At 40.1% G+C, this 15,730-nt stretch overlaps 1 protein-coding gene and 1 long non-coding RNA gene across 2 annotated transcripts; one reads left to right on the top strand and one right to left on the bottom strand.

Annotated features, from left to right (window-relative positions):
- Window positions 1-12,033: 12,033 nt before the first annotated feature.
- Window positions 12,034-12,391, bottom strand: LOC122622694. Its single transcript, XR_006326313.1, has 2 exons — window positions 12,292-12,391; window positions 12,034-12,236 (listed from the first exon to the last, which is right to left on the bottom strand). It is a non-coding gene; the product is annotated as an uncharacterized LOC122622694 (long non-coding RNA).
- A 364-nt stretch (window positions 12,392-12,755) lies between these two features.
- Window positions 12,756-15,702, top strand: LOC122622687 (ras suppressor protein 1). Its single transcript, XM_043801337.1, has 4 exons — window positions 12,756-13,138; window positions 13,881-14,041; window positions 14,758-15,379; window positions 15,443-15,702. Exons 2-4 carry the CDS (start codon window positions 13,903-13,905, stop codon window positions 15,531-15,533), a joined length of 852 nt encoding a protein of 283 aa, XP_043657272.1. The 5' UTR covers window positions 12,756-13,138; window positions 13,881-13,902; the 3' UTR covers window positions 15,534-15,702.
- Window positions 15,703-15,730: the final 28 nt, after the last annotated feature.

The following is a 15,730-nucleotide window of genomic DNA, read 5'->3' as shown; positions in this document are numbered from 1 at the left end:
GAAGAAATTGGCCCACAGCCAAAACGGAGAACGTAGAACGGAGAATCGGAAAAAGTGCAGGAAAATGTGGGCGGGGCAATGGGAAAAGAGGCGGGACAACTATTGGCAAAAGTTGTTAAGCAAATTATGGCCTGGCACAGAGGCAGTGGAAACTGTTTCAGTTCGAGGTGTCTGCATTCTGCACTCTGGGACATGATTTTTGGTTGGAGGGCTTTAAAGCAGTTAAATGCAGCTGACAACTGATTTTTATAATTGTTTAAGTTGTAAAGGAAATTCGGGCATTTTCCTTTGGTATATTAATATTTAATCATATTTTCCGCTACCTATTTACTTTTAAACTCGTCTTAGGACTTTGTATAATTTCTTTTTCATATAAAATTGTTTGCGAGCACTTTAAACGTGCAATGTAATTCTTAAACTACCTCTTTAGATTAGATGCAATCGCCTTCTCATTAGCTTATAAATTATTATTATTTAGACTATTTATTATTTTAAGATATACTACGCCTGCAAGTTTGACATGATTGTACCCCTTTCGTCCCTGCCTGGTGCCAACTTGCCGTAAATATGTCTTTTCTATTAAGCCATAAATCGCTCAACAGGCCGCAAATCCTTTGTGGCTCTAACAGACTGAAAAGCCACAAAATCTGCAGTTTGTAAGGAAGGGCGAATGGAAGAAGCCAGTGAACCGGGCAAGCAGCCAGCCAAGAGTCTAATTAGGCCAAATTAATTGCCTGCGCTTTTGACACTTGCACAGAGTGAATCGGCGGCCGAAACCCAAAAGAGTCAACAAGACAAAAGACGGCAAGACGGCAAGACAGCCTGCTGGCGAGGCGAAACCAAGTACAACACTCAAAAGTCTATTTGCAACCCCCTTCTATCACTATACCCTTCTGCTGCTGCTGCTGCTGCTGGTGGAGAAGAGTAATGTTGGCAATTTGTTGGTCGTCGTCTTATTAACCCGCAACAGGAGACGAGCAACTTGGCGGCAACTTTTTGGCCAACGCGAGAATGTCCAACGGGCATATAAATTAGCCGAGACAGAAGTTTTCCCTCCCCATGCCAGATCCTTGCCGCTTTGAGCGTCTTCTCGCCGATGAAAAGACAGGCAAAGTTTTGGCATCAAAAAATGTTTTCAAATTAAGCTAATTTATATTATATAAACACGCCTAATGAGTTCCCCAACGCCACGGCGCCAAAAAGTGGGTGGGTGGTCATAATTTCTAGCTGAAGACCAACAAATAGGAAGCAGACACACTACTCGCAGTATGAAGGTATGGGGAACATTTTGATTTGCCTCGTCCACCTTTTAAGACCCTTTGAAAATGGCAAAAGTTTCACCAACACTCCGTACTCCATGCTTCGTACTCCGTTGTTGCTGATTTTATTTTTGTTTTGCCTTCACAGTTGGCTGGCGGAATTAACGTGACTTGCATAACGCCAGAAAGTATGCAACGCGGCTGTAAAGTGTCACCATCACCATCACCATTTGCTGCGAACCTTTTTGTTCCTCGGCGCAAGGACTCGCTGCGGGGCGAAAATAAAAACAAAATGCAACTGGGGAAACGTGTCACAAACTTTATGCTCCTGCCACGCGTCACGCACGCGATTTTCGCTTAGTTGTTTGTCACTTTGTCGCCGCCTTTCTGCCGCTCCAGAATCCGCTCCTTCTCCTTGCCCTGCTCCTTGTAAGGATCCTCACTCCCTGTACCCTTCGACGTGGCCAGGAGGAACGGCTCGGGATATTAAGTGAGCTGCCACGGCTGTAGCGGCATAAATTAGTGGCTGAGATTTGAACCGAAGCGGATTTAAAACTGGAGTAAAATAATCCCGATTCTCACTTGCAATAAAGTTTCTTAAAACGGAAGTTTACGAATGTTCAGCACACTGCGGAGATAATATAAGTTTTAAAAGGAACTATGTGTTGTAATTTTACGAATAAGTTACATTCCTTATGAAAATCTGTGCCATCTGTGGGGTCCGTGGTGCAGGGTGCGGAAGTGCGAAGGAGGCTCTTCAGCACTGACAGTTTTTGGCAAATCGAAAATCGGACGGACGGACAGACGGACGGATATACGGACAGACGGACGGATATACGGACAGACGGACGGACAGACGGACATGGCCAGATCGTGTCGGCTATTGATCCTGATCAAGAATATATATATTTTATATGGTCGGAACGCTTCCTTCTGCCTGTTACATACTTTTCAATGAATCTAGCATGCCCTTTTACTCTACGAGCAACGGGTATAAAAATATAAGTAAGCTGTTGGTCTCTAATTAAATTAATTTATTTATTAAGCACAAAACTGAGTTTCCATTTCCTTCAGCTAACTGTTGCCACATTTGAATGCCACTTGAGTTTGTAATAACTCACAACATGTTGCAGAAGAAACCACAAGAACACACACGCCGAGTGCCAACATGAAGTACATAAGGGGGCTAGCAACAATGGAACTGACATCGCAATGGGCCAGGGGGTCGACCAGAAATGTGGCAAGGACTCGACTGTTGTTGGCACATGTCACCTTTCATAAAACATAGAATCACTTTGGGGTTGCAGCTATATGGCCCTTCACACGGAGCAATCTGGCCGAGTGGAATGTGGCCGGCACAAAGCTGAAAGCTGTCTTGGAGGAAACATCGGGCCACTTCCAAGTGGGCCAATCTTAGCACTTGAAAACTGAAACGTTCAAATGTAAGTGCAAGTGATGGAGGTGTATTCGCCAAAGGGTTGACCGCCAAGTACCCATATTTGACACAGGTACAAGTGGAAAACGGTCCAATTCCCCTTGAGAATCCTTTAGCAAAGTGTGAAGTGTGAAGTTCAAAAGCCTTCAGAAGTTCGATAAGTGTTCATTAAGTATTAAATATGACATCATCCACAGAAACTGTTAAATGAATGCATTCGAATCAAATTGAATAAGAATTAGTTTCTTGGACAAAATGAAACTAAGTTGTATAAATATGAGTGCGGGTTGGTTTCTTTGCATAAGACATTGACGGGAATAGAATACTTGTATAATTATTAAATTACAAAACCTCCCAATTAGTTATAAAAAAGAAGGGTGCCTGTCTTACACTCCAATTGGTGATGTCTGATTTAATTTGAGGATGGCAAACAGCCCAAGTTTAAACATTCTTAGGCAGATTGTAAGACCCCCGAACTCTGGCTCTCCAGTAACAACTGCCACTTCAGCGTAAATCATTATAATAATTTAACTAGAGGACCCTCGCGAAATAAAGTCAACTGTGAAAGTTTCTTGAAACCAGACGCGGTGGGTAAATGGATGGGGGCAGACGGCTGGACATCTTCAGACCGAAAAACGGCAAACGCATTTAAGTAGAAAACCTTGCCAAAAAAGAGAAGAAAATCCAGAACAGGACATGCCTGGATGCCTAAACCTTGTGGCAGTTTTACAGCGGCGTTGGAGTTTCGCATAGTCTCAAAACGAAGGCTAGAAAAAACAGGAGTTTGCTTTATTTAAAAATCCCATGGCAACAACTTTGCCAAATCAGTGGCGAACTGACCAAATAAAAACCACACAACTTGCACCAGCAATAATAAAATCATATTTAAAACTTTCGCACCGAAGAAAATAAAATAGGGAAAAAAAGTAGTGACATGGAAGGAAGAAAAATATGAAAAAGTAGCAAGAACTTGCTGCATTTCCATAACAAAAGTTTTGCGTTAAAAACAGAAAAGTGTTTTGAGCTACTCGACACTGGGCAAAAAACGCCAGGAAAAGTGCAAAAAAATAAACACTGTCTGAAAGTAGCCAACTAAACTTTTATTAAAATTGTAAATATTTATCAACATTCATAAACCACGTCTGCCACAGAAAATGTGGTGTTGTATGGTGCTGCATAATGAATACTCTGGCTAAATGTCAAAGTTGTACAAAGGAAGTGTATTCTCTGGGAGCATGAATGCAATAAGAACGGTGCACCGATGTTTTAAAGAATGTGAAAAAGAAAAGGGAAATTATTTAGCATTTCTCAACTTATGTAAACCCAATGTTTTTAACCAACCTTCTCCTTCGTCTCTGACTTCCTTCTCTAATTATTTGGCATTACAATTCAGCAGAATGTTAATTGGACTGAATGGGAATGCATTTGATACGCGTCTAGTTATTGCAGGCTCATTTAAGTTCCGGATTTTGCATGGCCGCAGATATGCTGATGCGGGAATATCCAGCTTCCTGCTCAAGCAGAAACAGCCAAGTGTGTGTATCCGGACTCAACCCAGTTCTGAAGCATTTTCCGCCCGGACGCAAAAAACAAAAGGGGAAAATTTGCATTGCATAAAATGGAGGCGAGCGGATGTTTAACATATGTAATTTTTGACAAACAGCAAAACCAGCGAAGTGCGTAGAAACCGCGAAAGAAACTGACTGCGGTTCGTATTAATGCAATTTAACGGGGCGTATGCATAATATTTAGCTAAGCCGAAGCCAAAAGGAGATGAACGTACAGCGAGGCGGCGAAACTTAATTAAAAATATGCGCGCATAATTATAACTATATTTAGCAAGCAACAGCCACATGTGCATTAATTTCGAATGCAAAACGAAAAAAAAAATGCCCTGGAAGCAGCTGCACACAAAAGCCCAACGCGAAAATATATGCTACACTCTTCGTCTGTGTTTTTTCCAGTCCTTCACTGTTAGCGGCCTCTGCTGATGATGATGATCCTGTGCCGGGTTTTGTCAACACGCCGCCAACATCCCATCCCATCCTCATCCCCGACTTCAGCCCCGTCCTCGTTTTCGTCCTGGTTCTGGTGTCCTGATGAGCGTCAGCAGTTACCGTAAATTATTTTATTTATATCGTTAGCCGGACGGGCGGGAAAACTGCACCCAGCTAGCTGTCTGTGTGCTTGACTTAATAAAATAAATTTAGAAGCTGCCTGGCTCGTGCAGCTCTCTACCACACCTCCCCCCCTATTTTTCCTCTTCCCCTCTCCCCCTGTACGTCTATTTTGCAAAACGGCAAAATGTGCATAATGCCAACGTGTGTGTGCACTGGCTTGCCGTTTATTATTTATGCATGCTGTGCAACATTTTCACCCAGCAGCTGCACAACAAACGCGAAAACGTGGCACGGCTGCCTGGCCATCAGATTTTTTCACTTTGAGCTCTGCTTTGTTTTCGGTGCACAGTGGAGCGAAAGAGGCTAAACAGTGCTTATAATGGTTTTGCAGCTGGATAGCCACATATCTAAGTCTAGCAAACTTAGGCGATGCTTCGCGAAATAATAAACGATATAAGATTATTATATTTTATATATTGGTTTCTACATAAATAAAAACAAAAGTAATACATTTATCCAAGCTGACATCACTTTGAAGAGGGAGCTTGGATCGCACCAATGAGTTATTTATAATAGTTATCCTTACAAAAGCTTTAAATATTTATTTCTTTTCTGAGACCAAAAAAAATGTGTTTTAATATATTATAAATTCATTGAAAAATTTACTACTTCCCTTACATAGATTGGGAGAGTGGTCAAGGAAATAAGACAGCTTGCGTAGAAATAATCCGCATTTTCGGGAATCATCACATACGACTGAGCATAATTGGCACCATGGACATAATAGGATTGCAGCAGGAGTCGGCAGTAAGTGACCAATAACTTCACACTGGAACTTTTGTTTGCATCGTCGGTGGTCTTCTGGCCATGTACATGTTTAATTTTTCAATAATTTTTTAATATTTAATGCCAATTAACTATATAGAACCCATGTGGAACATGTGATCAGTCCACATACTACTTGTCCTGGTGAATCTAGCCAGGAGCAGAGGATCGCTGCTGGTCGCGATTGGCAACCTCGACATGGAGTTTTTAAACAAATGAGATCGCCGGACACCTGAAATACTAAACGATGCCACCGCCAAGAAAACCTATTCAAAAGTAAAGTTGTGGTGTTGAAGGCTCTCGGTAAATACTGCCGGGTAAAACACAACAATTGATCTTCTGGAGAATGTCTACAGTCCGAATGGTCCAAATGGAATGTAGTCACTTTCTGGGAGAGACTAGTATCTACAATTCTCCTACTCCTCGTTGCCCCTGGAGAAGTGGGTCTTTAATAAAAAAAACCATTTATAACAATTAACTCCGAATCATTTTTGACTAGTGCGTTGTGTAAAAAGCATACATTAAATATGAAATAAAACAAAGATTCAAGACCATTTAACGTTCTTCACAACCAAATTAATATTAATTTTCTATACCCATATTTTTTCCAATTGAATTGGCTGTCCAACAAATAGCTGTACAAGTGTTTGTGCTTTCTTTGTAACAATAGTTTTACGGAATTGGGTTTGACAACAATTTGCAAATTGCACGCTAACCGACCGCAAAATGATTTCATTGGATTTATACATATTTTAGAGCGTTTTGTACAATGCATGTATTTTTACCTATGCGGCTTTATTTTGGCAGAATCATTTGCCATTTATCGTATCATTGGTATCGGTTTATGCTTTTATTGTAGCACCCACAATTGTTGGCATTTAGATAATCAAAATATATCACAATATTTTCAATTTAATTGCCCACACAAAAGCAGAAAAACAAGAAAAGCGCAAAAACATTAAAATAGGTCTAGCATGATGCAATTTGATAAAGTGTTTATTTGTTTTTTTCTTGATTTCATTTTTAAAGCCAAGAGCTAGACAAAAAACTGGGCATCCAACTTTTTTAATTTGATGATTTTATTATATAATAAAATTATATAATAAAATAACATACAATTGTATTTGGGGGATTAAATTTGTAAGTATATTGTTAAATAAATCCTTAAAGGCACAAAAAGAGATTCAGAAATAACTTTAAAACCTCAATGATATGGCAAAATATTGTAGTCACAACAAAGAGACGGCAGTGAAAATGCACAATGTATCTAGGACGACCTGCAGCAGGCAGGACAATAAAGTGCCAAGGAAAAGCAATTCTTTCTTCCCCTATTTTCTCCAAGTTTTATTATTATTTTCTGTTATTTTACAGCCAGCGTCCTTTTGTATAGCACTAGTTTAGCCGACGAGCACATCATTAAAAAAAAATGGAGAGGTCGATTTAATAAATGTGGCTGGCCAAGGCAAACAAAGGACGTCCAAAGGATACAGAGGCTCGTATCCTTGGGTTTCTCATTGTGGCGCTGCCAAATATTAAAGCTAGTTCGTTGGTCAACATTCTGCTGCACCAGTTTGTGCTCTTGTGGCTGGCGAAGCAATTTACAAAAGTTTTTCCATCAAAAATCCGCTGTCAGTATAAATATCCTTAAAATAGCCAACACGGCTGCTAAGCGGACTCACACACACACACACACACGAACTCAGGAGCACATGGACGATGAAGGATCCCGGCCGCTTCCTGGTTGCCTGCACTTTGCTCCTGCCTGCAGCAATATGATTTATGGATGCATGTGCTGATATATGCCATGTGCCTCCTGTCTGTGCCCCGCCCACCGCCCACTGCCCACCGCCTCCCGATCCACTGCACGTACTTCTATTGTTGGCGCCGAAAATTATGCTACAAAAATTTTTCTCTCTCCATAACTTGCTGCTCTCACACACGCCTGCAAGTTGCACTTGTGTGGGTCTCATCTATTTGCAGTTCAAACAAAAAGAGACGTGTTGCCAGCACACATACACACACACTCACACACACAAACACAAGCTGGGAAATCAGAGCCACTTTAAATTGAGCATGTTACGTAGCGTAGAGCGTCAGAAGGACCCTTTCCTACCCTCTACCCAAAACATAACTCCACTGGCTTACCGGCAAAGTGATGTGTTCACTGTTTCTCTATCCTCTATCCTCTACTCGCATGTGGTCCTTTGGACGCAAATCTGTTTAAATGTTTGAGATGCGATTATTCCTCCTCCTATTGTAAAGTTACTTGCAAAGTTCTTGATTTTTTCAAGCCGGCTTAGGTTGCAAGTCAATATTTTTCGGTCAAATGTTTGCGGAAGTAACATATCAATAATCCTTTTGTGGAGCCAATTCGAATATAAAATGCGGATGTTGTAAATCAAATATTATACCTGGATTGTCGTTACAAAAACTGCAAAATAACAGCATATACCTTAAATATAATATGATTATCTGCCATCGATTTATTCAGCAAACCACAAACCATGGCTACAGCCATAAAATGCCTTCTCTCGAATATCTTCAGACCAAGCAGGAAAGTATAAAAAAATCACATATTTTTATGCATGCAAAACACAAGAGCAATCGGCAATGGAAAAACGTTGAAAATAAATCCCAAAATTCCGTGTACTTGTGCACGTTGATTGCTTGGTCCGTGATGGAAAACCCGACTCCCCTGCCACCTCCAATCTTCTGAAATCCTTTTGCTGCTTTATCGATCAATCGACTTGCATTTACAATTCCTTTCGATTTTGCTACAGCCACTTTATCAATTTGGCCAATGAAATTCAACAGTTCTGCTTTTAGTTTTCATTCTGTCTTGTTTTGGTTTCAATTTACAAAAAGGAAAAGAAAAACGGGATACAAATCAAGTGAAAATGCATCATTCATCACCGAACAACTGTGCGAATTGGACGACTTTGTGGCTGTCAATTGTTCGCTTCGAGTACCTGACTGCCTGCACTCAAATTGTGTTTCGATAAGAACTCAATTAATTGGGTTGATTGACTTAAATACTGCAATTATGGAAAACAAGCAAATCACTTTACCTCCCTTCATAATTTGTGCAATTATCAAATGTTGTTTTGCTGTTTACTAGTCAAAACAATGACTTGACTGGCTAATAGGTAAACGCAACACCTCTTCACCCCGATGTTACTGTCAAATGAGAAGAACTTTATTATTCCCATTTTAGTGTTTTCAATCAACAGGTGTTATCAATCAGTGTGGCTTTTAAAAACTTTTGTGAAGTTTCAACGCAGCATTTCTATAAAAATTTGCTTAATGTGTGGGCTACTTTGAAAGCAACTCACTATATAGAGATAACTACGCTTTCTTTTTACCTAGATTTATGTTTAAGTTGCAAACATGTACGCTTATGTAAAATTGTGGCCAAAGCAGTCACATAATTATCACAGTCACCTGTCCAAAAGTGCTCAGCCAGCAACTGTTGATGGTAAGTCAATTACCCAGTGATATTCAATGACTCGGGGCTGTGGAAGGAGTGCATCGATGAGGCACCAGTCTTCCACGGCCCTGTTTCAATCTCTGCCGAGTCCTTGGACGCTCTAACGAGTTCTAAAACATTTCGCCCAGCTAAACGAAGCTCAACGCACTGAATAACAAGTAGCTTTCCCAGCTCGCACATTTTTCCATTTTCCGTGTGTCTTTTATCCCATTTGCCCCTGCGGCTAGAGTTGCGGAAGACTGACTGGAGCCGTAGCTGACTTCAGACGAATCGAGGCGGCGAGACTCAATCTGAATCCTAATAAGGTGCAGATTCTGTCGGTCATATGCGGCGTATACTTAATGCAGGTCGGGCTGACACGGAGTTTCGGCTTTTGGCTTTCGGGGAGAGTTAATGAGCAGCTAAATATTTGTTGACAGTCCGAGTTCCAGCTCAACGCTAATTAATAGCTTTGTAAGCTACACAATTTGAGAACCGTGTGCGGCTAATAAATTCGCCATTGTCAACAAATTAATGTGACATTTTATTTATTTGCCGTGCTCATAATTATGAATAATGCATTTTACATATGGGCGAAAAAAAACTTGCGTAATTTAAATCCGTTTATCTAACCTTGCCCCATCTCTGAACTACAATAATTATTTTCGTTTGATTCATTTTGCGTTTGTATTTTTTACACCTCTTTTTCTCATTCTGTAATGCTTGCATAATCCCGCTGTTTGCTCTGCTAACCACAATCGCTGTGAAAGTGCAATTTTATTTACTTTAATTAAAATGGATTAGTTTTCCCATCATATGCGTGTGCATATTAAATAACTTTTTTCAGTTAACTCGCACAAATATTTAACAATTGCAAATTGCTTTAAGCTGCAAACATGTATTAATTATACTCAGATAAACAACCAATTTAAATAGGTAAAACATACGAGTACATACATCAAAATCTGACAAAATTGTACAAAACGAGAGGTCCAAAACCGATAAACCTCACAAAGAAGAAGGATTTACCAACGGAAAGGGATAACAAGAGGGCCCAGAGCAAAAACAAAAGCGCGTTGATGTATGATGTTGCCAATTGTTTGAAGTAAATCAAACGGCACGGAGACTGGGGAACGGGGAAATGGTTGTTATGGACGGGAAAGGATGCCTGGGAGCCGGATAAGTAAGTGCAGGCCAGAAGCAAAAGGCACATTCTGTGGTCGAAGCCTCAATGAGGCTGCAAAGCAACCGTTGCCAATGATTGCCATGTCCTGGCAGGTCCTTGCGCTATCGGGCTTTATGCCAGTTGCCTGGGAGCTGGCCAAACAAAGCGCATTGAAAAATTGCCAGGAATATAGTAAGCGCCCAACGGCCGGACACTGCCGGCCAAAAGTATGCGCCCATGTCCGTGTGTCGACAGCTCCATAAGAGAGCAAGTTATATTTCTGTTGCCCAGCCGGTTACAATTTTTCGGCCCAGTTTGAGCCGACTTGAAGCTATTCAATCAGCCGACAACTCTTTCGAGCTGTGGTATTGACCACTGTGAGAAAGGGACACAAATTAGTGAGCAGGGCAGGCAAGTGCCATCAATTAACTGGAATCCGGATCGCCTACACACTCGCTCATTGGCACAAGGACACAATTTAAATGAAGTAAACACTTAATGCGAATTTATGGCCGCCAAATGTTCGATTGGGAATTTAAGCGTGCTTGGCAATGAAGAATTTATGGTTTTTTGCCGCTGTTGCGGCTACAATTTTACATAGAAATCTCACTGCAAAGTCCAATGTAATTCTATGGGAAAGTCGAATACTTAATAGAGGACATTTCTAGGGTTTTCTTTTTTTTTGAGCCCTATAAACGATACATCCTTAATTGCAGCCATATATCATTAAGAGAGCAACGGACCTCAAAAATATCTGAGCAAGCTATATGTATTCGCAAACATTTTGGCCACCATTTCGAAATTAGCACAATTTGCGCAGAGCTGCAAAAGTTTGTCAGCGCAAAAAAGGCAAACAAAAAGTTAATTAAAACAAAAATTACGGACAGTGGCCGGCGGTCGCTTGGTGGTGGTGCATGTGCATGTGCATGTGCCTGTGCCGCAGCATTAGCCGTGCAGCCAAAAATGCAGCCGAAAAATCTGCGCGCCATCTAAAACAAAAATTAATTTTTGGGCCAGGGAAAGTTTTTATTCCCCTCACATTGTTGTTGTTGCTGCTGCTGCTGTTATTGTTGTTTTTGTTGTTTTGCTGGCCAGGCGAGAGTTCGCATTGTTTTGCATATTTTATACGGCGGAAGTGTGTCCGTCCCGCAACGGCAAAGGCACTCGCCATCATTGCAGCTCCCAAAAAAAGGCGAAAAAATGGTATATGCAACACGCAAATTATGCAGGCGCATAAGACAAACTTTCTGTTTTGCGGATTCGACAACCGGCGGGATGAAAATTAATACGAAAGCCAAAAAATGGGGGGGGCCACCCACACAAACATACATATATCTGAGATCCAAAACTGCATCGGCAACTGGAGCACTACAGAGTAATTAAAAATGCAACCAATGGCCAGGGCGGAAAATCCCCGAGCAACTTGTACTGAAGGAGATAATATCGGACATGTTTGCAGCCCAAAAATCTGTGTCCCTTTTACGTTATTTCGCGCCCATCAATGGATGTTGAGTTCTTTATCTAACCATTAAATAACCATTAAATTGACGAAAATTCAAGAAATAGCTTATTTTCCAGTTTTAATAAAGTTCAAAATACTAACGATAATTCCAGAAAATACAAATAATTTTACACAAATTGTTTTATGTTTAATGTTTAAGTGATTTGTTATTATGCTGTATTTCGCAGTGTAAAGATATTTCATAATGCAACCATATTCATTTCCTAAGAAGCTAAGTAATAAAGAACAAAAAATTTAAACATTTGTTAAACTGACTTGGTATATTTCTTTTTCGGTCCTGAAGTGCTTAATAATGTTTTTCTATTAATATTGTCTCAGTATTTTCAGGATTGGGCACACAGCAAATGGCTGCCGAATTGCAAACGCGATTTGAATGGGTGACGCCAGGACATGGAGATCCTTTCATAATGCAGCGTCCCCACTTTCCAGTTTTGCGCCTGCAATCTAACTTAGCGGTTAGCTTAACTATTACTATCCATCGACTTGTCCCCAAACTTACTTATATATCGCTGTTTACTTTTAGATTCAGCTGGTGTGAGCAGGAGAAATATGGCAAGAAGGAGAAATATATCGAAAGTACTCATGGTGCTCAGTTTCATACTAAAATCTTTTTATGAGTCAACAAGAGGCTGTATTTAATGCATTTATCGCCTGTGGGGAACTAATCAGTTAATCGTTTATTTTCAAGTTGACGAACTACCACCTTAGTTACGCCTCTTTTGGCTTTTCGGTATAATTCAAACTGGTTTCGACACTGCAGTGAAGATGCTGGAGAAAAGGCGAAATACTTTAAACAAAATCAACGAAACCCGCTATCGGGTTTGGGTTCGATTTGATTTATTTTCTGCCGGCAGTGGCGACAGCCCGAAAAGGCAAAACCAGCCCCCAGATACTCGGATCCCCCATCACACCAAACTCGCCCACATCCACATCGATCGATCTTGCTGACGCTGCGAGAGATCTCTTCAGTTTCTCGAGACGATCGGACGACGCACGACGCATTCCGCACTTTGGCTATTTTCGTGATTAATTTCGAAGAGCGGAGACGTGTTATAATTGAACGCATGTTCAATCTGTAACGTGAGTGCCATATTATCAGTTCAAATCTGCGAAGATATTCTACAACTTCCGGCTGACAGTAGAAAAAGCCTTTGTGTGTCCCTCCAAAACTAGTTCAAGTGCAGTGTTTGTGTAGCCCAGTGACCTAAAAAACGTTTAATTTTGTATCCATGTGGAGGAAAAGCGCTAAAAACTGACCGAACAAAAACATATGCTAACAAAAAGTGCAGTGGGCGCAGTTTTAGAGATACTGGAAGTGGCGACAAACGCAGTTTTACAGCCACTCTGTAAGTAATTTATGTTACTATTTAAATTTTTGACTAACACGCAAAAAAAAAGAAAAATAATTTAATATAAATTATATATATTAATTTATATTTTAATATATTTGTAAACTTTTTTTTATCTTATAACTTAATATAAAAATAGTACTCTTAATTAGTGTTAACCTCTTAAAGGTTTGTTTGGAACTACAGTTAAAATATCTAAAATATTTGGAAATCATTCGTTAAAGCCTGTTTGTTAACAATTAAATTAATAAGTTACACGTTACAAGTTAGTTTCGTTATTTCACTATTATCAACTATTTTACATGATAAAATGGTTACATACATCTTACGCGCGTAAAATTTATGTTGGCGCCATTGGATCAAAAGTAGAATGGCTTTGATTACAACACAGTTTACAATATATATATATATATGCATACAAATAAATGATATGCTCTTCTTTGATAATTATAATTATTTGAGAAATTAGCTCAATACGTGTTTGCTTAAATCGTAATGTATTGATAATGTAAAATTACATTTCCCTGCTTATCTGGCAACCCTCAAATATACAAAATGCTTAGAAACTCCATTTCAAAAACTTTGTTAAGCAACATTATTATTATTATCAATATTATACAAATATTAAGTTATTCTGCTAATTTTTATCAATATTCTGCCATTATTATAATAAACAAATTATTGACAAACCTCTAAGTAAAGTAATTAAAAATGTGTATTTTCTCCTGGTATTTTTTAGGGTGTATTTGCAATCAACGAAAATGAGTCAGTCTTGTATCCCAGTGAGCGCAAAGATGTCGAAGGCAAAGAAGGTTTTGGATGAAGCCCGAGAAACTCACAATCCTGAGTTGGACCTGGTCGACAAGGGCCTGTCGTCCTTCGAGGAGCTGCCCGGACTGTGTAAGTATCAAAACCGCAGGATCCTGAAGGAGTTAGACGGACATTTGGCACTTCTGAGTACTTCGACTGTGGTTACTCCCACGCAAGATTGAGCCTCGCCCAGCTGCTAGGAAATATTCGAAATAAGTTACATTCTAGGGTATACATTTATAATATGGTACTAATATTCACTTATCAGGAGTCTAATCATCTTTTTAAACGGACTCGCTTGGTTTTATTTATTGTGATGACGCCAGCATCAAAATATGCATCAATCTGAGTATACAGAACGTAAACAAACCCTGTAAATACCGCAAATAAGATGTGTATTTGGTCAACATTACCCTACGTGCCGTGATCCACTCGTTAACTAAGATTTTTATTATATTTAATTACAATAAACTATACTACGTAAACTTAAAACTATAAAATGTTGGGAAGAAAACATTGCGCAGAGGAATGCTTATATAGTTGTCCCGCTCCAACTTGTGGCGTCTATACTTGTTGCGTGCAACAGCTGATTACATTTGCACCCAGTGGTGAATTTACAAAGCATTGCAGAGTATCAAAGACATTTATTATTAAAATTAATGTTATTAAAATATTTTTAATATTATCACAGAAAAATTAAAAACTTATTATTTTTTTTTTTTATAATCAACTAAAATAAGTTTTAAGCAAAATAAATTTGTGAAAATGCTTAGTATTCTTATTTAATTTATTTTTTTAATTTGCAGTCAACATGTCCAACATCACGCGCCTGACCCTGTCGCTTAACAAGATCAGCGTGATCAGTCCGGGAATCGCGAACCTACTGAATCTGGAGATCCTGAATCTCTCGAACAACCAGCTGACCGAACTGCCCGTGTCGCTGTCGTCCATGCCAAAGCTGCGCATCCTGAATGTGTCCATCAATCGGCTGGGTAATCTTCCTCGGGGCTTTGGAGCCTTTCCGGTGCTGGAAGTGCTGGACCTGTCATACAACAATCTGAACGAACAGGTCCTGCCGGGTAATTTCTTCGGGATGGAGACACTGCGTGCCTTGTATCTGGGCGACAATGACTTCGAGTACATACCCAAGGAGGTGGGCCAGCTGAAGAATCTGCAGATTCTCGGACTGCGCGACAACGATCTTCTGGAACTGCCCCGTGAGGTTGGCGACTTGGTGCGACTGCGGGAGCTACACATTCAAAACAATAGGCTGCAGGTGCTGCCCCCGGAGATCGCGCAGCTGGACCTCCTGAGCAACAAGTCGGTCATGAAGATGGAGGAGAATCCCTGGGTCAATCCCATCGCCGAGCAATATCTGCTAGGCATTAGCCACGTAATCGACTACCTCAAAACGGAGACCTATAAAATGTGAGTTAACCATTGATATATCCAAAGAAGAAATTTCCAACTTATCAATTATTTCCTTGGCAGCATCTACAACCGCCACTTACAGGCAGGACGCAGTGGACCGCCGCCACCAAAAGCTGACAAGAGCAAGAAGGCTTCTCGAATTCGCGCATAGTGCATCTCCGCCAGAAGATCCCATGGAATTACATATGTGTTCTCGTTTGTTGTTAACCAAACCCGTTTTTGTATACTAATTTATAAGTATCTGTAAACTAATGCGTATTTTTGCAATGTGCCTTGACCCTTAGTTTCACTAATGAAAATAAAAAAAAACGATAAATATATATATACATTTTTTTGGTGGGTTAATTT

The sequence above is a fragment of the Drosophila teissieri genome, chromosome 2L, assembly GCF_016746235.2.
Source record: "Drosophila teissieri strain GT53w chromosome 2L, Prin_Dtei_1.1, whole genome shotgun sequence".
Lineage (NCBI taxonomy): Eukaryota > Metazoa > Arthropoda > Insecta > Diptera > Drosophilidae > Drosophila > Drosophila teissieri.
Note: the sequence above shows the minus strand (reverse complement) of the source record. Positions and strands in the feature narration are given on the sequence as shown.

What these genes read in the sequence shown, in the direction of transcription:
- LOC122622687 (XM_043801337.1), top strand. Translation starts at nt 13,903, where the DNA reads ATGAGTCAGTCTTGTATCCCAGTGAGCGCAAAGATGTCGAAGGCAAAG. An exon ending in CGAGGAGCTGCCCGGACTGT is followed by an intron (nt 14,042 to 14,757) that starts GTAAGTATCAAA and finishes TTTAATTTGCAG; the next exon opens with TCAACATGTCCAACATCACG. An exon ending in AAAACGGAGACCTATAAAAT is followed by an intron (nt 15,380 to 15,442) that starts GTGAGTTAACCA and finishes TTTCCTTGGCAG; the next exon opens with CATCTACAACCGCCACTTAC.